Here is a 23,002-nt window from a genome sequence, read left to right as displayed (position 1 = left end):
AAATGATGTTGCCTCCTGGTGACGTACGAAATATGTGACCTGGGATAAAAACAACTATTAAATGTTACCTGACTGTGGGAATAGCGTTTATAACATGACTGATACTTATTTAAACTTAAAGCTTCTGAGGCCTCTTTTTAGACCAAGCAAACAGGAAATATTGTGCTTTCTGTAAACTTCAGAGTTCACAGCCCCAATTTTGTGCTTTGGCTGACTGTTGCTTACACTCTAAAATGATGATGTTTGTGTTTGTAATGCTATTTTAGGTATCTAAAGGTCACTCGTTACTCATTCTCAGGTGCTTGTTATCTTTTTGGAAGAATTCTCACTTGTGAACTCTCTTCTGTTGTTAAAATGGTTTTAATTGGTCTTTTAGAAGTTTGCAGAATGAATAGAAAATGGCAGGATTGATAATTGTGAACAAACACAAGAAGTTACCTCTTATTAATTAGGTCTGCCCTGTTCAGCATCTCTGCAATGACAAATTATCTCTCACTGTCAAACCTCCATCCAAATTGTCTCCAATTTCTGTTAACAAACTTATAATGAGTATCAAACTTGAAAGTGTTTTCACTGGCTTTTCCAAAATACAGTTTTTAATAGTTTTTTTTAAATTGTCAGTGTAAAAATCATCAAACAAATGAAGAGAATCCCCTGGCAGAGGTGTGATGATATTGACGTTAAAGAATGAAACTGATTTCTGTCCCCATAGCTGAATTATAAGTGCTCTGGATTGAACAGAATCTGGATGGGATTTATTACTCACCACAAATCACTCTTGTGGTGTTCAGTCAAAGATTGGACTCGATGATCTTGGGGGACTTTTCCAACCTTAATGACCACTGATTCCCTGAGTGTCCATTAAAAACAGCACACTGGGAATGCAGATGGCTGTCTGCACACAGAAATGGGAACTCCAGCCAATCCCACAAATATTTATTTGTTTGAAGAGAGACTTGAACCCCTGCAGTCTTCAAAATAAATGATTGAGTACCATCCCAACCCCACTGTTTTCAATGTTCCTGTTGCTGCAGGTACCTGTACAAGCTGTGTGACCTGCACAAGGAGTGTGACAACTACACAGAGGCTGCCTACACCTTACTCCTGCACGCAAAGCTCCTCAAGGTAAAGCCCAAAACTCATCCTACATCTGGGAGATCCCAGCCAGGGGGGGTGTGTCACTCAGAGCATCTGCACTTGAAGCTGGGCTCTCTTCTGCACGTGGAATTCCTGCACAGAGGGAAGCAGCACTTCACTGGAGGCAGAGCTGGACCTTGAGCTGCAGTGAGGGACCCCAAAATCCAAACTGCAAATACCCAGATTGTACAGGATGTGAAAGCCTCTAACCAGATAGTTTAGTAAATGAGCTCTCCACAGATCTTTTGTGCAAGGAGTGCTGGAGCCTGTTCTCAAGTGCTTTTGGGTGTCTGGAACTGATTCAGTTTGTATTTCAGAAAATTGTGGAGAGATTCAAATGGCCTTCTTCCCAAGTTCATGCCTTTAAAAAGTGCATTTAATTTTAATGCAGTGTTACCCAGTTTATAGCACGTTTGAAGAGGCACAGCAATATTGCTCCTCTTCAAGGAATGTTTGGTGTAACCTGCAATATGCACAAATAACATGTTACCTGCAGAAAGTGCCTGAAATAAAGCATTTGAGTGTTTAACACTGTGCACTGCCAGCCAGAAATGGAGTGAAGCTGTACCTCAGAAGCATTAATCTCCCTGAAAACATTCTGGAGAGGTGTTGCAGCTTTTTTCCGTGCTCATGTCACAAATGTGGGAGCAGGTACCCACTTTGCTCTCCTGGTTATCATTTAGGAAGAGGCTGCACTTGCCAGCAGACCCTTGTGTCGAGAAATCACATCTAATACAGCTGAATCATCACTGAATTCCTAGGTTTATGTTTTAATTTTGAAAAGAAGTTAGTGGGAAAAGTAAAAATCCCAATGTGATAAGAATTAGAGGTTTTGGAGGAGTTTGATTCGGTCCCGTTTGTCTTCCTCACATTTCACAACCTGCTGTGAAATCTTCCTCCCTCAGGGAGTGCTGGATCTCTTCCCTCTCCCCAGGGGCAGAGAGTCAGGGACAGAATAAATGAGAATTTTGTTTTCCCCTTGATCTCCTGCTCATTCCATGGTGAGTGTGTCACAGCCATGGTCCAGGGAGAGTTTCCCTTCCCACGGCAAGGATGGAACAGGATGGGCTTTAGGGTCCCTTCCCACCCCAGGCAGCCTGGGCTCGTGACCCTGCTGTGCTCACGGTGCCCCTCTGCATCCAGGAACTGCATCTCATCCTCAGCACAACTGTTCTGAGCAAGCCTGGCTTCCATTTCAGCAAGCCCCAGCAAAGTGGGAGTGTCAGAGATCTATTTTGAAAAGTTGAAAAGGGGAAGGTGTTAAATGAGATCCTTCTGATGGGTGCACTGAGAATTACTCGTACTTCAGAGCTGAGCAGACTGCATCCAAGCCATAAAAAGACTAAATCTGATGCAGAGTGTACATGTGCAATTTAAATTAAGACACTCTGAAATGTATTTACTGTATTTTAAAATCATTAGAGGGTTATTACACAAGGAAACATCTCTAAGATTCATCTGGAGTGGAGAAGCACTGTGCCCACTTCACATGGATGAACCTTTTAGACAGGATGAAGGATTCATTTCATTCCACGGGAAGGGGATCATTTATTCCTGAATAAATGATGGAATAAACCATGCCATAAAATGTCACTCAGACTTGCACCTGGCATGGCTTGGACTTGTTAGACAACTCACTTTCTGTGACCTCAAATCAGAGTTTAGCCAGTTGTGGCTTTTCTTAGGGAATGTGTTCAGAGAGCAGGTGAGTGTCTCATTTAATGGATTCTTGAATTCAGTGGAAGAATATTCCTTCACGGGAGGAAATATCCATTTCCCTTTCCTTTTAATGCAAATCAATAGCAGACAGCAAAAGCCAGGGCAGGATTTGTCACAGGTTTTCATCCCTGAGTGGATGTTTGTTTGTCAGTGTAATTACTTTATTATGAAAGTGTATCAATCTCCATCCCTGCTCCTGCAGTCCTTGGTGGAGGGAGGAGTTTGGTGTTGCCTGAGGAGCAGCAATATTGGGGGTGTGCACCTGAGCAATTGAGTTCCTCTGTCAAGCCTCAGGACAGGATTTGCAATGCCACTCACCACAGGCAGATATTTCATCCCCCTGATTTTAATGGGATCACACCGAGGGCAGGACTGAGAGCGTGTGAGAATTTCACCTTTGAGCCTGCAAGAAGGCTCTGTCTGTGGAGAGGGAGAGGCCAAATTACTGCAAGCTGATGAAGCACACTCAAGAACAGAGATTTCAGTTGTGTTTTCAAACCTTTCAGTCCAAATTGAGGTGTTCAAAACTAACAGAAGATAGCAGCTCTTAGCATGCTGAAAGGAGTGCCAGCACATTGCAGGCTCCAGCAGGTTTGTGTTGCTCAGAAACTGAGTTCAGAGCAGAGCTGTCAGAGCTGTCTGCAGCACCCAAACACAAACATTTTGGCCAAATCAAGAAGTGATTGGGTGCAATTTAATAATATATAGGAGGTAAAATAGCAATAATTCTGGAAATGAATCTGGGAGCTGCCCAGAGCAGCTGTGGCTGCCCCTGCATCCCTGGCAGTGCCCAAGGCCGGGCTGGACACTGGGGCTGGAGCAGCCTGGGACAGTGGGAGGTGTCCCTGCCATGGCAGGGTGGGATGGGATGAGCTTTAAGCTCCTTTCCAACCCACACCATTCCCTGGTTCCTGTGATTGACACCTTGATCCACCAGGCAGTTGCTGGAAGAGCCAGAGCTGCTAATTGCAGACAGGCTGGATGAAGTTAATTGTGCTTCCCCTCCAGAGATCCTCAGTGAGTCTGAGCTGTGTCATTCCCTTCCCTTTGTGCTGATGATCTGGGCTCCAGGGTTTCTCTCGCATGGAGTTCAGTGTGTCCCCCATGGGTTGTACCCATCAGCAGGCCAAGGTCGCTCTCATCAAACTCCCCGAGGAGGGGAAGGCACCCCCAGAGGCTCCTTCCAGCTGAGGGGTGGAATTATCCTCCCTTACAGCAGGCAGAGAAATGCTCCTTGTGCCCAAGGAGGCAAAGGCCACCACTGTGAAAAACCCCTTTGTTGGTGCATTACTGCAGCACCACTTCTTTCAGTAAAGCCCCTCTCTTTTATTTCACTTCAGAACTCATACCTTTGGATTTGCTTTCACTTTTCCCTTTTTTTTTTATGTGATTTAGTGGTCAGAAGAGGCATGTGCAGCACATCTTACCCAGCGGGATGGATACCAAGCTGCTACTCAAGGACAGCTGAAAGATCAGCTCTATCAAGAAATTATCCATTACTTTGACAAGGGCAAGGTAAAAAGGGAAGGGGAAAAAGTGCAAATGTATTTCATTGCTTTTCTCTCGAACTTATAAATTTAATAGTGAATGTAGTTTGCATCCAGTGACCTTCAGGAAGCACTTACAGGTAATGATACTACAAAAAAAAAGTCAAAAGAAATCAATGGTACATTTATAACGCTCTCTTAAGGGTAAATATATGGGCATATGATGCCATGGAATAAATAAAAAGTGATGCATGTAATTTGGAGGACTTTTTCTGGCTGTTAGAAGAGCTAACAGAATCCTTCAGCTCCCCTTGTTTTCCCTCATGTACACAAAAATAATTCCCTCAGGGGCTGGATGTCTGTGGTTCCTATCATAAATATCCTGGGATGGGGACATTTCATTGCAATTGCATCTTTTAATGCAGAAGGAATTTGCATTTGGCATTGCTTGGTGTTGGGGAGGAGGGGGGTTCATGTGGGAGACAGGGATGGGTCAGTGCTTGGATAGTTCAGGCATGAAATATTCAAGTATAGAGGTAGGAATCTCTTTGTCAGAACATTTCAGAAATGTAAACTTGGGGTTAAAAAGTGAACTCTAGGGCAAACAGAAATGGTGTTTTCTGGCAGAATTACTATATTATCCAGCCAGCCCATCCTTTCCAGGTGTTTTTAGCAGCATCAGATTAAAATCCTACAATAAATTTGATAGGAACTATAATTTCTATTATTTTGTCAGAAACGTTGTTTAAAAGTCAAATTTTATCGTTTATCTTAATGCAGTATTTAAAAGTTGTCAATGAATGATGCTAGAAGTTGTAGTTGTGGATTGGGGTAAAAACTGTCATTCTGGACTGGGATAAAAGTTGTACAAATACAATTCTGGAGTGGTGCACAAGTGGCTGTTCGGGGCTGGGGGAGGTGACTGGGGACAGTTCTGCTGCCCAAAAAGCTTTTCCTGAGTGAATGAGAAGAATCTCATTTGAGTGAGGGTCACAACTGATTTTAAAGCTTATTCTCATCTCACATTCCTGTCTGGAAGGAAAACCAGGAGTTGCCTGTTTTTATTTTGTTGCCTTGTGTCTTTTTGGCTTCCTGTTGGTCCTTTCTGGTGGCCGGGCTCTGGGAATCTGTGCAGAAGCCAAGTGCCAGGACTCCTGTGTGATTTCTGTGTGTGTGAGGAGATGATTCATTTCCAGACTGCTCTCTCCTACTTATAGATATTCCTCCTCTCATTTTCTGGTCACTCAGGCTGGTGATAATTTTTCACATTACTCCATGAAAAGGGAAATAAAAAAATCAATATGCCCTGAGAATATTCATCTTATGTGATTTTGCAAATGTCAGGAAGCTCCAAGTGGAGGTTTCCAGTGTAGATTGAAGGTAATCCTCTCATTTGGGATGTTCTGACATTCAGTTAAATCAACTTCTTGCATTCCTTGAGCAGTTTGCAAATGTAGCCCAGCAGCTGCTTCAACTCCATGATCAGTAACACTCCTGAAACAGCCTTGGCTGGGCATTTTTGGGGGACTGAACCCAAACCAATTCCATTTTTTTTGTGCCACGATCACCTAGCTGGGTCCCTGCCTGGCAGTTCACTCCAATGAGAAACTTCCAGGCTTTTACAGAAGCTCAGGAGTTGTTTTAAAGTTGTGAGCCTGTGCCTCTCCCCCAGCCTGCCTGATGGGAAGCTGTGGATTTGGGAAGCAGGGGAGATGTGGGAGTTAGAAACATTATGTAGAAGAAATGGAGCAGAGGGATTTCCTAAAACTGGATTTAAAACATTGTTTTTTTTGTTTTTTGCAGGCTGGTGTAGTTCAGCCTCTCAAAAATCAGGATCCCTTTCTCTTGGCAGAGTAATTTCCATGGGGAATTCACAGTTTCTTTGTCTATTGAAAGCCAACCATGAGGCTTGTCCCTTAAATACTGGCATTCATGGGCAGGTGGATTTAGATTTCATCCTCCACCCACGGGCTGGAATGGAGGGAACACTTCACTTCTGGCCCAGAAGTGCCTGAGAAATTTGTGAGTGAGTAAAAGGGAGCTTGGACTTGCCCTGAAGGCAGGAATGTGGCACCTCACCACGTGCCACCTCCTGGTACCTGGAGTTCAAGATCCATTTAGGGTTCCTCATTTTCATTTCTCTTTTTAATCTGTGATTCTTAGGAAGTTTGTTTTTGTACCTGTATTTGACTTTCTTGGTGCTTAAACCAACCTTTCCCAAAGCTGAAGTACAACTTTCACTTTTAGGGCAGGAGCATTTTTGAGAAACAGCTTTTGCATTTTGCACTTGTTCTGCTTTATGGATTTGATTCCTGGTTGGTTGTGTTCTTCATTTTTTTCTAAGCTCCTTCTTTCCAAAAGGAAAGTTGTTTCCCTGGTATAGGATCCTTTTCTCTCCTAGATTATTCCTCTTCACTGCACTGCACTTTCCAGTCTCCTCCCCATCTCTCTTGGCTTTTGCCCTTAAAATCCTTATCCTGAGGCTTATCCCAGCAGTCCGACCCATCCTTTGAACTGCTCTCCAGTGTTTGCTCTCTCCGTGTTTTCCTGAAGCTTTGTGATTTCCAACAAAGCCCTTAATCCAGGGACTTCACTGGAAATTGCTGGGTTAGAATATCCCAAGGCGAGAAGGGAAAATAAAGGAGTTAAAGGGATTAGGGAAGGGGTGAATTTTTCCTGTGGGAAGGATCTGATGGAAATCAGTGCTGATGAGCCCCTGAGTCCAGGGAATGCTCCTTGGCAAAGGTGAGGTGTTGTTTTAAACCAGGTTTGTTTGGGGAGCCACAAGGGGAGCAGCAGCATCCCTGTTCCTGCCTGGTGAAATGTGGGAACAGCCACGGGCTCAGGTTTGCTGGTGATGCTGCTGCCCATAAATCAGGACAGGTTTTCCTCTGCTCCTCCATAAATTGAAAGCGCTGGCCCTGAGGAGGAAAAAGCAAACAAATGCACACTGCACATTTATTTCTGCTCCTCCTCCTCCAAAATAAAAGCTTTTATGGCTTTACAGCAGCCACAGAACAGAAAATATCTGAAATTATACAGCAAATGCCATGCTTTGGCTTAAAAGGCCTTTTTTTCTGGCTCATGGGATGACATCAAATGGCTTTTTCTTCCATCTTAACAAGTGAGTGGTGAAATTCACCTGTCTGCCAAAAATCTGTGTGAGGCTCATGGCCAGCTCAGCCCCAGAGCTGTCCTGAGAGCTGGGAAGGACAGAGAGCCTGGGAGGGAGGATGCAGAGTCTGACCGTGTTCCAAATGAAGATATTTATTTATTTAAAGAGTTCCCAACCTGGCTGTAGCTTGAATGCAGTACTAACAACAGCGAAATGCTGAGTTTTAGCGTTTTATTTAAAACATTAGGCCTTCATGCTGGTTAATTAACACTACCTGAAATTTGATCAGCTTAGGAAGTGCCTCACATGTCAGAATATGGCACCGTAATATTCTTATCCCAGACTGTTTCACTGCTCCTGACCATTAACTCTGCAGGAGCTCAGAAATACCCTGAGATCCTCCTTTGCTGCTATTAACCTCAAAACCAAAATTGCATGCTGTAGTTCTTTCTGGCCAACAAGCAATCCAGCTTGAAAAATAAATTAAATAGCTGGGTTTTTCCTTACAAAAGATCTCCTGCATCTGCAAAGTCTTGCCCATAACAATTTGCAGCTCGTGTCTACACAACTAAATTTAGGCCCTGCACATTTTTCTTACCCCCTGAGTATAAAAGAAGCGTTTTCCTCCCGGTATCAGCAGCCTCTCTCCCTGGTACCCTCTCCAGATAAATTGTTTCTCCCATTAATGAGTTGTACCTCGTACAAATCCTGTGTAGTAGCTCCCTGTACAGCTCATTTCTCCAGAAGCCTTGCCATGTCCTGGGCAAAGCTGGGAAAGCTTCCAAGGCAGGAAATCTGTGAGGCAGCAGATTGGGAGTTATTGACCTTCAGGAATATAGATTGCATTTATCAGGATCCTGGGCCACAGCTCTGCTATCCTCACCTGAATAAATTGGCTCAGGAGTAAAGGGCTGAATTTTTCAGAGCCTCGTGCAGGGGACGTGGCACACACGGGCTCTGTTTCTCTGAGAATGGTGGAGAAATCTCCGGCTTTGGGTGGTTTGCTGTGATGTTGGAGGTGTTGTGGTGCAGCTGCACGAGGGAAAAGCCCCAGGTGGGTCAGGAAATTGCCTCGAGCTGCACCAGGGGAGGTTTAGGGTGGATGTCAGGAGAAGTTTCTTCATGGAGGGGTGGACAAGCAGAGGAACAGGCTGCCCAGGGCAGTGGGGCAGGCCCCATCCCTGGAACTGTTCAGAAAATGTCTGGATGTGACACCTGAGGACAGGGTTTGTTGTTTAACAAGGGGAGAGTTGATCTTTTAGAAGTCTTTTCCAACCTTGGTGATTCTGTGGACTCTGCAGTTCAGGGCTCTCTCCACTCAAGAATTTGAGTTCCATAATCCAAATTCTCATTGTTCCTCTGGAGGAACAGCTGGACAGTTGGGATTTCCAAACAGATGTTGGAGCACACTGAGGGTTTTAAGAGGCAGTAGAAACAAGAAGTAGGTGCTTTTCTCTAAGACAGAGGTCCTGGCTGGAGAGGGACGAGCTTAGAGACTGGCAAAAATGGAAAGAATCTTCTCCCCTTTTATCCCTTTTTTATTGTATATTTGCAGTATGATAAAAAAGATACCTGAAAGTGTTCCGTGAAAAATAATGTGACACAATGTCAACAGGAGAATTTCTAAACTGACTTTTACAGAAACATAAAAGGAATTCCAGTAATTTAAGCCAGAAACAAGTCTTGTTCTAATATCTGAAGCTGCTTTGCTGAGAGGGCTGGGATTGTTCAGCCTGGAGAGGAGAAGGCTCCAGGGAGAGCTCAGAGCCCCTGCCAGGACCTAAAGGGGCTCCAGGAGAGCTGGAGAGGGACTGGGGACAAGGGATGGAGGGACAGGACACAGGGAATGGCTTTAAACTGAAAGTGGGGAGATTTAGATGGGATTTGGGCAGGAATTCCTGGCTGGGAGGGTGGGGAGAGGCTGGGCTGGAATTCCCAGAGCAGCTGTGGCTGCCCCTGGATCCCTGGCAGTGCCCAAGGCCAGGCTGGACACTGGGGCTGGAGCAGCCTGGGACAGGGGGAGGTGTCCCTGCCATGGCAGGGGTGGATTAGATGATCTTTAACCCAAATCATTCAGGGATTCTGTGATTCCATGGTCTGGTTTTCTCCTGTTCCTCTGCACTTCCTTGCCAGGAAGAAGGCAAGGATTATCTGATCACCGTCTGTGTGTTGTACAGGAACTAAATCTGGATCACATTTAATTTGAGGATTCATTTTTCATGCTCTGGAACATTTACAGAATCCATTATTAATATTAATATTCAGTAACATCTAAAGGCTTTGTTCAGGCTAGAGGAGGTGCAGTGGAAGCAGGCTGTGCTCGAGTGTGTTTGGGGTGTTGACAGACAAGGGTGGGAAGGTGAAAAAAAAATCAAAGGAGATTTAATTCTGCTGAGGTTGTTATTTAATCCGTGGCAGTGCTGTGGTACCTATAGGCAGTGAGGTGTAGGCAGGGTGTGTCTGCCCTCAGAATCACTGAACGCTTTGGGTTGGAAAGGACATTTAAAGGTCACCCAGTCCCAGCCCATCACAACCAGGGGCTTCTATCAACTCTCCCAGGTTCCTCCAGCCTGGCCTTGGGCACTGCCAGGGATCCAGGAGGTGCCAGGGCCTGCCCACCCTCCCAGGGAACAATTCCTGCCCAAATCCCATCTAAATCTCCCACCTTTTGCATTCCCAGACAAGGTTTGGCAGCACATCCGAGCTTGTCCAGGAGTCAGTGGGAAGAACCAAGGGAGTTTGGTGACAGTGTTGGTGCAAATCAAAGATGATTTAGGCTGAATTTATTTCCAGTCTCATTTTGGAGAGGGACTGGTTAAATCTGGAACACAGACAGGGAACCAGGACAAGGCAAGCGATGGTCACACCGTTGTCTTTGAAATGAAAATATGCAGAAGTTATGGATGACTGAAGTTCAGAAGAAAATGGCACTCAAAATGAGGGAAGGTTAAGTGATTTTGAAAGCTTTCACTTGCTGACTTAACAAGCACCTGAATATTAGTTCAGTTCCCATAAATTGGTGCTGTATTGCCCTTCTGAGTCAAAATTACCTCAGCTTGGTGTATGAAAATGTCCTCCTTTTTCTGCAACTGTGCCTTCGCTCTTAAATAAATGTTAATTTTTGTTTAAAAATAAAAACATGCTCTGTATCATCATACTAGATTAGATCCATAATACGGATAAAAACATTCAGATCCTTCCATTTGCAAAAATTGCGTTGCGGAGCGTTCAGGCTGCCTTGTAATTTCCTGCAGACGTGATCCCTCATTACCGTGATTGTAATTAGTCCTTCTGATGCATTTTTCACCTTCAAGGCACTTTACAAACATGAGGCAACTCATGCTCATTCCAGGCCTCTTCCCTGGATAAGTAACGCTCTGAACCTTGTTGGAGAAATAAGTAAAATCAAGAGGAGGGGTCGGATATCACGAGGAGCTGCAAGGAAAGGTTAATGAAGAACCAGATTCTGCTCCTTGTGAGCATTCCTGGCTTTTTTTTATTTTAAATTAGGTCCCCACTTTGTCCAGGCATCATCCCAGCTGGTTTTTGCAGGGCTCAGAAGCTCCTTTCCCCTCGCTCAGCCCCACAGTGCAGGTTTGAGCCCTTATTTTGTCTTTACTTGGAGGGCAGAAATCCCTCTCCTTTCTCCCCACAATCTCCCATAGCTGATTTCCCCTCTGCATTTCCTCACCTCCTGCACCACCAGCATCTCCAGGCTGCTCCTTTCCAGCCATTCCCTCTCAGTTTGCCAGGACAACCTTTCAGTCCATCCCTCCACTTGGAAACTGGCTCCTTTATTCCAGAGAGGAGCAGGGATGGACAGTGAACCGTGGGACACATCTTGCTTTTTGTGACATTGGCAAGTTCCACGTGAAGACTTGCTGAGGATTCATCCTTAATGTTTTATTCTTATTTTTCAAATTGTCATCTAGAACCAGGAATTCTTTCTAAAATTCTTGTTTTTTCCAAGTTTTCCTGATACAATAAGAAATGCAGTTTCAACTTGCAGATCCGTAGACAGACAGAGTTCACTGACACTGATTTTGGGGCTTTGAGTGTGGAATTTCATTTGTGTGGTTTAGGGAGCTTTGGGGGTTTTGGGGTGTAAAACATCTCTTATTTTTGCACAGTGCTTTAGAGAGGATGGGATTGAGGGATTTTTATGGGATGGATGCAGGGATCAGTTGTTGTGAAGCTTTCCTCAGGTAATTTCCTCTTCTCTCCCCAGCACCCACCTCCCACCACCTTTGGAAGTTGTGGTGCCTCCTCCCAAACTCCCTGGCCCCAAGGGTGGATGTTTTTGGGGAAAAATGGGGAATTGTGTGTTCAGCCCTTCCCTCAGCCCTCCCCATCCCCCTGCTCCTGGCTGCTGCATCCCCTCAGCATCCCACCAGGGCAAGGAGCTTAGGCCTGATGCTGAGAGCAGAATGAGATGGTGTGGCCAGAGGATTTAAATTTAAGATGAAGGCTAATAAAATCTGCATTTTTAAGTCATTCTGAAACTCATTTTTATAATAAAGTGAGAGAGGTCAGCAATGCCAACCAAATTTCAGCAGCAGAGGCAGATCATCAAGTTTGATCTTAGATAGCCTGGTGTGCTAATTTAGGCATATTTTTGGGTTGGAGTGGTTCTTTATCTTTGGAGTAGAAGAAACAAATGAAAAATGCACATTTAAAACCATCCTTGCTGCTCCTCATTAAGATTGTTGCCTTCTGAAGAGCTGAAGGATATTGTTAAATTTCTTTGGGTCACTTGAGACGGCTGCTGAATTTCATGGTTGAGGAACGAGAGGAAGAAGAACCAATGGAAATATAATGAGTATTTGTTCAAAGCAATATCTGCAAATTGCCTGTCCTGTCTAATACAGATTATAGATATTAGAGGGAGAGAGAGGTGATTATGAAATATAATCAATCACCAGCCTTGCTCCAAAGCCTGAGGTCCTGGGTTTCTTCATGGACAGGCTGTGTTTACACATTACTGGATGGGCTGGCAGGAATCATTTAACTTCTGCATCTCTTTGATCATTTGACTTGATTTGCATCCAGTAAATTTGCATCCCGTGCCAGGGAAGGTCAGGGAGGAGATCACCTTGAGTGCCACCAAGCCAAGAGGCCGACGGCCCCTGGGTTGTGTCAAAAGTGGTGTGGGACCTGCAGGAGCAGGGCAGGATTGTCCCTCTGAACTGCCCTGCTGAGACACCTCCAGCCCCATGTTCAGCTTCAAAAAGTCTTTGGGGGCTGGAGTGTGTCCAGGGATGGGTCTGGAGCTCCAGGAGGGGCTGAGGGAGCTGGGAAGGGGCTGGAGGATTCCTGAGGGAGCTGGGAAGGGGCTGGAGGATTCCTGAGGGAGCTGGGAAGGGGCTGGAGGATTCCTGAGGGAGCTGGGAAGGGGCTGGAGGATTCCTGAGGGAGCTGGGAAGGGGCTGGAGGATTCCTGAGGGAGCTGGGAAGGGGCTGGAGGATTCCTGAGGGAGCTGGGAAGGGGCTGAGCCTGGAGCAAAGGAGGCTCAGGGGGACCTTGTGGCTCTGCACAGCTCCTGCCAGGAGGGGACAGCCGGGGGGGTCGGGCTCTGCTCCCAGGAACAGGGACAGGAGGAGAGGGAACGGCCTCAGGCTGGGCCAGGGGAGCCTCAGGGTGGATATCACCAAAAATTCCTTCATGGAAAGGTTTGTCCAGGCCTGGCACAGCTCAGGACTCCCCATCCCTGGAGGGATTCAAAAGCTGTGTGGTGGCACTTGGGGACACTGGGCACTGGTGGCCTTGGCAGTGCTGGGGATGGTTGGACTCAGTGAACGTGGAGGGCTTTTCCAGCCTAAACAATTCCATGATCCCATTAACAGAGACATTAATAACCCAGCACAGCTCTTTGGCACTGAGTCAGATGCTCAGTGTTTTCAGGCACGTGGCACAATGCATTTGGTTGCTTCATTTGGATTTATTTGACTCTAATGTTGATGTTTAACCAAGGTATGTAATTCAGCTTCTTTTTGTTGTTTTGTGATTTTTTTTCCAACAGATGTGGGAAGAGGCCATTGCCTTGGGTAAAGAACTTGCAGAACAGTATGAAAATGAAATGTTTGATTATGAACAACTCAGTGAACTGCTGGTAGGTTTTTTTAATGACATAGACACTGCAGTAATTTATTTCAGAGTTGAATTTCTAAGCTTTTAAAATTACATAAAAATACTAAAGCAATGAGAGTAAAATTAAGAAACAAATGCCCAGCATGGCTTTGTTGGACCAATGTCAATTAACTGGCTACCACTGGATTGTCTGAAAAACATTGAATTTTTTTTTTTTTTAGCTGAAAGAAAAACATTTCAGTAATGTTAAGCTGATTTATTTGGGGTATAAAAGGAAATTTGGAATTTAAATATAAATGGGAACATGGAAAAAAGTCCCCATTCTCTCTCAAGTGTCTTTCTATATTCACATTTCTTTTTTTAGGTATGAATAATCCCCAAGCATTCATGTCTCCAGTCAGTTATTTTTGCCCTGACGTTATCCATTCATTATTCCTGCACCATTTTTTTCCCTCCTGTTCCTTTCCAGAGAGATAAATGGCAGCTGTCACTGTCCCTCCTCAGGTCCCAACCATTTCCACAGGAGTTGGGATGTGATTCCAGTTTGGTTCTGAAAATTCTCGACTCCAAAGTTTTTGATTTTGCACTCAGAGTACATTTTCCTTGATTACTTTGAATTGTTCATCTGTTTTCTTTATCCCGGTGTGTCTGAGCTGGGCATTCCTGCAGTGCTGAACTCAGCTCCACACAGCCCCAGCTCACTGCTCCTGATGGGGTGGGCACTGAGTATTCTTCATTTCAGGACAAAAGGAATTGGGTAGGATTGTTCCTCGGCTGGAAATGGTTGTCAGATGTGACACCACCAGAGGGTGGCTCCTCTCTGAGTCCCTCAGTTTTAATTTTCCATCTCCTTTTTGTTTGCACATGGGAACGTGAATGGGTTTGTCACAGAGGCAGCCACTCTTTAATTATCCTACTGGATCCATTTTGGAGGACAAGTTGGAATTTGCACTTTATTTATTGCAGCCAATGATCACAGAGTGATTGAATGATTTGGGTTGGGAGGACCTCAAAGCTCATCCAGTTCCACCCACTGTGCCATGGGCAGGGACACTTCCACTATCCCAGGTTGCTCCAAGCCCCATCCAGCCTGGCCTTGGATATTTCCATGGAGTTTCCTCCCTCTTCTAAGAAGGGAGACCCAGAACTTCCAATCCTCACACCAGACAATTGAGTTTATCTGCTCTTTATTCATCAGCCAGGAGATGAGATGTCCCAGAATCAGTCCTGGTGTGGATTTCCCTCACAAGACAGAGATCAAAATTCGCTCTCCCGCATGAGTCAGGTCCCACATACCCCATCAGCTTCTCTTATTGCTGCTGCTGAACAGCTCTTTTTCTTTCTCCCCAATAAAATTTAGGAGGTTTTTGTTCTTTCTGTTCTCCCTCTTGTCTCTTTTCTTCAAACAATATTAAATATTAGCCTCTAGGACAATTCACAAATGACAAAATAGTTTTGCTCCAGATGAACTAAGAAATACTCATCAGAGTTGGGTCTTTGTAGTCTTGGTGCCATTTACTGTTATCTGTCCCATGGGAGCAGCCCTAAACCTCCCCCAGATCAAAAGTCATTCTCTTTGCAGAAATAATAGACTAAAAATAACTTAATGAACAGATCTTCTGAAGTTGCTCATTTGCTGTTATTTCATCATTAGAGATAAAGAAGAACTCGGCATCGAAAGCAGATGGCGTCTGACATGCGTGTGTTTACTCCAAAATTTACATTTTCCTGCAGTTCTCAACTGCCTGCTTTCCATATGCAAATTTCTGGTTGTAAATATGGAAGAGAAGTAGTAGAAAAACGTAATGAGATCTAAGAGCCCAAAATTGAAAAGTCAGCACGGTTGGGATGAGCTGTGGTGAGGCATCATCCTTCTGCTGTTTCGGCACAGGAAGAGTCACAACTGGAATTTCAGATTGCCTGGCAAATTCCTGACCTTCACTGCCAGTGAAATATTGGATGTGAGTCAGTGAGGTTCACCAAGATGAAGTTCATCAAAATTGAGATATTGGATATAGAACAATAAGGTTCACCATGATGAAGTTCATCAAAATTGAGATGTTGGTTATGGAACAATGAGGTTCACAATGATGAAGTTCATTAAAATTGAGATGTTAGATATGGAGCAGTGGCATTAATCAAGACAAGATCCATCAAAATTGAGGTGTTGGATATGGAACAGTGAAGTTCATCAAGATGAGGTCCCTCAAAATTGAGATATTGGATATGGAGCAGTGAGGTTCACCATGATGAAGTTCATCTAAATTGAGATATTGCTTAGGGAACAGTCAGATTCACCATGATGAGTACAAAAGTCATGGCTACACTCTGGTATTTCCAAATAATACCAAGAATCTGATAGAAAGATGAAAAAAAAGAGGGGAATGAAACATCCTTAAAGTAGAGATGCACACATGATCTCAAGTACAAGCAATCTCCTAAAAGCTCAGGTCATTCAAACCCCTCCTGTTTATTTTGCAGAGAAAACAAGCCCAGTTCTACGAAAACATTGTGAAGGTGATACGACCAAAACCAGATTATTTTGCTGTTGGATACTACGGCCAGGGATTCCCAACATTCATAAGGGTAAGTGTCACCTGTTTCCTCAGAGGCTTCTTGCTCTGGAAATTTCCCTTGGCTTGGAGAAACCTGCCTGACACTGACAGATGTTTTTTAGGTGTATAAAACAAACACTACTTTTTCCTTTCTGGTTTCGAAGATGGAATAGTTGAATTTTAGCAGAAAAACTTCCTTTTCAAACGTATTCAGTGCTTTCTATTTCTTCAGGGTATCACTAGAAATGAAGATAAATGACCCAGTCCATCACTTGGGGTCATAACCATCTGAAATGGTGACATTTTTGCCTGACAGGTTAATATAGATTTATAGATATAATAGATATAGATGAGCATGGTAGAGAAGCCTTTTGTATGTGACCGTGTTTTGAGGTGAAGTGTCCTTTCCAGCACTGTCACTAAAATGAAGTTAACTATCAAAGGTGTGTGTGACACCTTTAATAGCAATTTTTATCATTGATTTGTCTGTGTCATGTGCCAATTTAAGACATGTGTCACTTGGCTGATGCCAGGATCATAGCTTTAGTGACATTTTAAGGTTTGTTCCACTAATATTAGAGTTTTTATGGATTGAATTAGTAGCTAAAGGAAAGTGGGGTTATAACATGTCTGAATTGCGTCTGTATTATGATTCTCTGGCAGTTGGTGACACGGAAATAACCCTTTATTATTTAGTTAACTTCCCTGGGCATCCTGTGCCTCACCACCCTCGCAGGAATGAATTCCTGCCCAATTTGCTCTCTGAAAACCAGGCTGTTGAGTGCCCTGCTGATGGAGAAAATCCTTAATTTGCCCTCTATTCCAGCATTCCCTGTGAATTACAAATGGATATACATAAACTACAGTTATACAGAGGCTTCTTAGCCATCTGTTATTACCCTTTTTTCCCCTACTGAGTTTTTCAAAAGGCACCATTGCAGAATTAAACCCAACTGGGCAAATGACAGAAACTCCAGGTTCCTACCCTCAGTCAAAACACCCTTTTTTTAAAAAGTGCTGTATAATTTTTTCACCAAGTATTCATTTTGAGATGAGTAATGAGGTTAAGCATATTCAGATGCAAATTTTATCCAAACTTGCTTTAATATGTTTGATCAGTTAAAAATATGCAAGTTGTCATTTACATTTTCTTTTAGAATTTAATGAACTCAGCATATAAATGGATTGTATAAAATATCTCCATTTTCTTCACTGGCAGAGAAGAAACCAATGCTTACAAATACAATAAATGTAATTTTAAAGTTATAAAAAGTTTGAAGTTTATAATGGCAAAAATCTAATACATTAATGTGAGTCTTTTTAAAGGAGTCAGTGTTTTTGGATATTCCTTCTCAAATCTGCATTGGTTTATGTTTCTATTTTTCTCTGCTACTCTTGTTAGCTCACCTAAGTGCCTTTGAATGAATGTTTATATATAAAAAACCTAATTCAGTTTATTTATTGCCATCCATTCCATCATTAGCTGTGGAAGTGGAGGAGACATCTTGGCTTTGGTGATAATTTCTCTTAATATTTTCAATGGCCACCAATGTTACAGATTCTTGAAATCATGTTTTGAGATTATTTTAGTGTGGTTTATAAAAATACCTAAAGGTAAACGTGGGCTTAACAATCCCAGGTTGGAATTGGAGATGAGGAAAAAAATACCAATAGTGTTGGTTACAGCGCAGCGTGAGGAGTGTGGAATTCTTCTCTTTCTGAGAAGGACTGGCATCGTTGGTGTCAGGGCTCCTGAGGCCCCAGTTCTGTACTGGGAGCACTGGTTTTAGCCCTGGGGGTGCCTCTGTTTGCAGAACAAGGTCTTCATTTACCGGGGCAAGGAGTACGAGCGCCGCGAGGACTTCGAGGCGCGGCTGCTGACGCAGTTCCCCAACGCTGAGAAGATGAAGACAACGTCACCCCCCGGCGAGGACATCAAAACCTCCTCTGGCCAGTGTATCCTTGGGCTGCACAACCAGTGCAACCAGTATAACCAGTACAACCAGTACAACCAGTGCAGCCAGCAGCTCGGCTCAAGCATTCGTGGCCAACCTGTTGCACTTCTGCCCTGACACGTGTAATGCGCCAATTTTGGTGTTTTGTCCTTTTTTTTGTGTGTGTTCCTGTTGAACTGTTTGCCCTGTGTGACTGAAATTCCCTTTGCACTTCTTAACCCCCGAAATTCAGATATTCAGTGCTTCACTGTAAAGCCCAAACTGGATTTACCCTCGAAATTTCACAGGCCCGTGTCAGAGCAAATCGTGAGGTGAGTTTGGGTTGGGTTTTGTCAGAGCAAATCGTGAGGTGAGTTTGGGCTGGGTTTTGTGAGAACAAATCGTGAGGTGAGTTTGGGTTGGGTTTTGTGAGAACAAATCGTGAGGTGAGTTTGGGTTGGGTTTTGTCAGAGCAAATCGTGAGGAGAGTTTGGGTTGGGTTTTGTCAGAGCAAATCGTGAGGTGAGTTTGGGTTGGGTTTTGTCATTTCCTCAGTCCCCTTTTGTCAGACATTATTGTTGGATAATGAATCTATTCACAGCCATGGAGGGTGGGCATTGTGAGGGCATTTAATAATGGTTTTTAATATTGGCACATATTCCACCCCCCTGGAAAACAGTGATCCCATGTTTGTTCATAAACTATCTCCAATATTAGAACTTACAGCCATTCCTAAACAGACAGCATTTGATTTTCATTGTGCATTTGGGACTTGGAACTGCATGATCTTTGAGGTCACTTCCAACCCATCATTCTGTGATTCCATGATTCTTTTCCCTCTCCTCAGTTTCTACAGGGTGAATGAAGTCCAACGCTTTGAGTATTCACGCCCCGTTCGAAAAGGAGAGAAAAACCCAGACAATGAGTTTGCAGTAAGAAATCCTGAAGAAAATAAACTTTGGCCTTGCTTGTTTATCCCCCTCTATTTTGAGCATCTGAGCCATTCATTATCTTTTGCTTGTCGAGAAATAAATTCTAGGTTTAAAGGGATTATTTTTCATAGAAAGTTAATTAAGCCAATTCATCATGTTCTCGTTTATACCAATAGGAAAAAAATTGGAAAAAGCTTTATTTTCTAAAAACAGCTCTTCTGAGAAAAGGATTTTAAATTTTTACACCTGAAACTTGTCTTGCAGTGAAGATTCTAGTCAGGCATCTGAAAGTCTTTTGTCACTAATACCTTTGGGGTTTTTTTGCTTTTTTTTTACTATTTGTTTCATCTGTTGGTCAATAAAATGAGTACAGGGTGCCCAGAGCAGCTGTGGCTGCCCCTGAATCCCTGGCAGTGCCCAAGGCCAGGCTGGATGGGACTTGCAGCACCCTGGGATTGTGGAAGGTGTCCCTGCTCCTGGAATTGGATGGGTTTTAAGGCCCCTTCCAACCCAAACCATTCTGGGATTCCATGAACATCCAGTAAAACCAGGGGATCTTTCCGTGGTATTCTCCTTGGAAAGGGAGCAGTTGTTCCCTGCTAAGTCACATGCCAGATTTAAATCAGTGCTGCTCCATCTTCCCCTTGGAATGCCCCTGGCTCAGTGACGTCTGCCCTGCCTTGGTCCTTGTCCTGGTGACGATGGCTCAGGGCTCTGCTCGGGGTCCCAGCTGTCCACTGTGACGTGACACTTGTGCTCCCTTTGCAGAACATGTGGATTGAGAGAACCATCTACGTGACTGCCTATAAATTACCAGGGATCCTCAGGTGGTTTGAAGTCAAATCAGTTTTCATGGTAAGATCAGTTTGGCTTTATTGAGATTGTGTAAAAAATGGGGTTTTTAGACAGCCAGGGAGCATTTGGTGTCTTGGTGACTGCGCTTAGTTCTGTGAGCAGGGAATCCATGGATTGTCCCTGGCACACCCTGAGGGACCAGCTGAGGGTGCTGATTGCTGACTGAGGGTGACTCAGGCAATGCTTTTCCATTCCCAAGGGAAGGGAATGCAGCCAGCCCTCCAAAGGCTTCAGCCCTTTAAAAAGCATTTGTGTCTCTCAGCAGGTGCCTAGAACGAAGAGAGACCTGAGGTGGTGCAGGGAAACCTGCTCCATTCCAGAGAATCTAGCCTGAACTTTATAAAAGAGGATCTGGACATTTGGATTGTCCTTAATTCAAAATACCCCAATAATCAAAGGCATTGTATGGCTGCATTTCTTACCACTCGTGATTAAAGGTTGTTTTTGTTTCTTCTCCATATTTAGCTAAATATACCCTCAGCAACCTCACAGAGTAACTCCAAATTACTCATTTCTCTGTTCAACCATTTAGACTGTTTAGATAAGACATATCCATTAAACGCCTTTAAGATTAAATTATTCTTATGCAGCTGTAATTTTTAAGTAGCAATAAAAACATTGTTACTGCGTTTTTGAAATCTCTCTTGTGAGGCTTATTTTTAAAGGAAAAGAACAATTTGCATATGATTAATTAAAACCTTTCTCATTGCTCCATTGAGGTTATGTTGGACAGTTGTATTTGGATGAACAGAAGTAATGCAGAAAATTACTATGGTATCTATAGTAACAGAATATGAATGTGATGTGTGACAGTAATAGGCAGCTGAATAAAACACATTGAATTTTTAATGAATTTCGTAGTTTCAATATAACCCTGATGGAGAAGATTGTATTTATCTTCGTGATGGCAAGGAGTGCTGTTTGTAGAGGCTGGCAGATCTGATGCCAGCCCTGATGAGCAGAGCCTGACGGGCTCCTCGTGTGCACCCCTCATGCTCTGCCTGGCATCAGAGTGGGCACAAACCCTGGGAGAGTGCTCCTGTCAGCAAGGGCTGTGTGAGCTGCAGAGCTGAGAAATGATAGCAGAATGGGACTTAATAACGTGTGGAAGACTGCTGCAGATAACTCCTGACCTCCTCTGGCACAGTTCCTACAAAATGGGTATTGACTTCCCTCAAGATCCCTGTCAGCTAAAATGCTGCAAGGAGGATCACAGGGTTTACAGCCCTGTAGTGCTAAATTGTGATTATGGATACAGATATTATTGATCCCTTGCTAAGCACCAGGATACTCCAGCAGCTCTGCATGTTTCATTTTTTATTGATGGAGCTGGAATATCCTTAAAGGGAGAGGTGAGATTGCATCAAATCAGTGCTGAGAGAACGGAGTAATTTCATAAATGCAGTGTATTATGTTACATAACCCATAGGAACATGCAGAATTGCTTTAAATCTACCAGCTTTGCAAATTCCTTCTGAGTACTTTTACCCAAACCTTTGCAATCTGTTCATTATCTGCGAGGAATTTGGGGCCAGCATTCGTTATGCTGTATCTGATTTGCTTTAGCTGCACACAAGAAGTTGTAGGGGAAAAAATTGCTGAGACCAGGCAGGGAATTAGAAATCAGGTTTTGAATCACACTTGAGTTTAAAAAGCACAAATGCTAATCTCCGTTTTGTTTTTATCTTGGAAATTTGTACTGTGCAAATGTCTCAGGAGAGTGTAATTCCTGTTTTCCCTGGATAGAGTGAGGAGTGCCCTGAGTCAGGAAGGCACTGGGAACCAGGCTCAGAATTTACACTTATCATAAATAGCTTTCAGCAGGTTCCAAAGCCCAGTTTGTAGTAGGGAGATGGCAACTGCAATTCTCCATCTGCTTTCAAAAAATGAGAGGGAGTGTTACAAGAGTAGTAAAAGAAAGGAGAACGAGAAAGAAAGCCATGATTGCTGCTACAGAAAAGTCAAAAAGCTGTCAGCTCAATGAGTGCTAATTTCTGGAGATGCTCAAGAGCTTTAAAAGCAATGGTTCATCAACACATTATTGCATAGTTATAAGGCCATTAATACCAATGACAGAATCCTAAATTTAGCCTGTGATCTCCCAGTGGTTCCTGCCCAGTCAGATGCTGAAGGTGCCTTCCCTCCCCTGCCCCGATTCCCCCCGTGGCACACCGGGCTCTGTCCGAGCCTGGCCTGCTCCCTGCTCCCAGCAGAAACACCAGGCTGCTTCCCTGCCTTCCAGAATAATTCAGCAGGCAGGCTGCTCAAAATGCTAATTAAAACATCCTTGATGTAATCAGCTGGCAGGTGTAAGAGTAACGACTAAAGAGATTTGATTATAAGTGGTTCTCAGAAACAGGGTAAGCAACTGATAGCCAGGTAGAAGTGCTGCTTTGTTTATGTAGCATTTATGTAAATGAGGCTGTAATCAAATATACACTTGCATTTTCCTCACAGGCCTCAATTAACCTTCCTTTCCTCTCCCCACCACATCATTTTTTTAATACGAGCAGGCTGTGTCTTCCAGTGAGGGCTCTACACTCTGGGTCACTGCAGGTTACTGATTTTCAGCCCATTCACTAATATTTAAAATACTTTTTTTTCAACATGAACTTTTTGAAAGACACGATAGCTGGGCATAAAAAGTAGCTGGAGGTCAGTCAATTAAAATAAAGCAAGTTTTAGACAGCATAAGAGCTAATTTCACCCTGTGAAGGCATTTGAGGACTTTCTTCATTGAAGTCCAGGTAGAAAGAAAATTTCTCCCTTCAGTTCTTGATGCTCAGATGAAGAAAATGTGACCTCTCGGGAAAAAGCACAGCAGATAGTTCAGATGTCATCTCATCAACATATTCAACTCGATGTCCTTGGAAACACGCCAAAATAATCACTGCAAAAATATCTTCTTGATTTTTGAGCGGCTTAGGATTACATTTTCCATCAGAAAATCCACGTTGAAGTCATCATTTCTTTCTTACTGTTACACTAAGCTGGATCTTCTTTGTGCTGCTAAAACTCACCAACCCTTAATCTCCGATGTTCTCCGTAATCCCCCAAAACACCTCACGTGATGGCTGCCAGAGCCTTTCTGGGTGTTTGCTGGGATGTAATCCCCCCTGCAGCAGCCAAATGCAGTTAACTTCCTCACTGATACCCATCACGGGATCAGTTACTGCAGCA

At 43.7% G+C, this 23,002-nt stretch overlaps 1 protein-coding gene across 2 annotated transcripts in view; it reads left to right on the top strand.

The window, feature by feature from the left end:
* The window catches only part of DOCK1 (dedicator of cytokinesis 1), a 262,705-nt gene that overhangs the window by 204,927 nt on the left and 34,776 nt on the right, over positions 1-23,002 (top strand). For both annotated transcript variants that reach the window (XM_063405101.1, XM_063405102.1), the window contains exons 37-44: positions 1,035-1,125; positions 4,252-4,371; positions 13,479-13,568; positions 16,028-16,132; positions 17,916-18,057; positions 18,289-18,367; positions 18,883-18,967; positions 19,736-19,822. In XM_063405101.1, the coding sequence (XP_063261171.1) occupies positions 1,035-1,125; positions 4,252-4,371; positions 13,479-13,568; positions 16,028-16,132; positions 17,916-18,057; positions 18,289-18,367; positions 18,883-18,967; positions 19,736-19,822 (799 nt within the window). The remainder of the gene's footprint in view (positions 1-1,034; positions 1,126-4,251; positions 4,372-13,478; positions 13,569-16,027; positions 16,133-17,915; positions 18,058-18,288; positions 18,368-18,882; positions 18,968-19,735; positions 19,823-23,002) is intronic.

This window comes from Prinia subflava, chromosome 9 (assembly GCF_021018805.1).
Source record: "Prinia subflava isolate CZ2003 ecotype Zambia chromosome 9, Cam_Psub_1.2, whole genome shotgun sequence".
Taxonomy (NCBI): Eukaryota; Metazoa; Chordata; class Aves; order Passeriformes; family Cisticolidae; genus Prinia; species Prinia subflava.
Note: the sequence above shows the minus strand (reverse complement) of the source record. Positions and strands in the feature narration are given on the sequence as shown.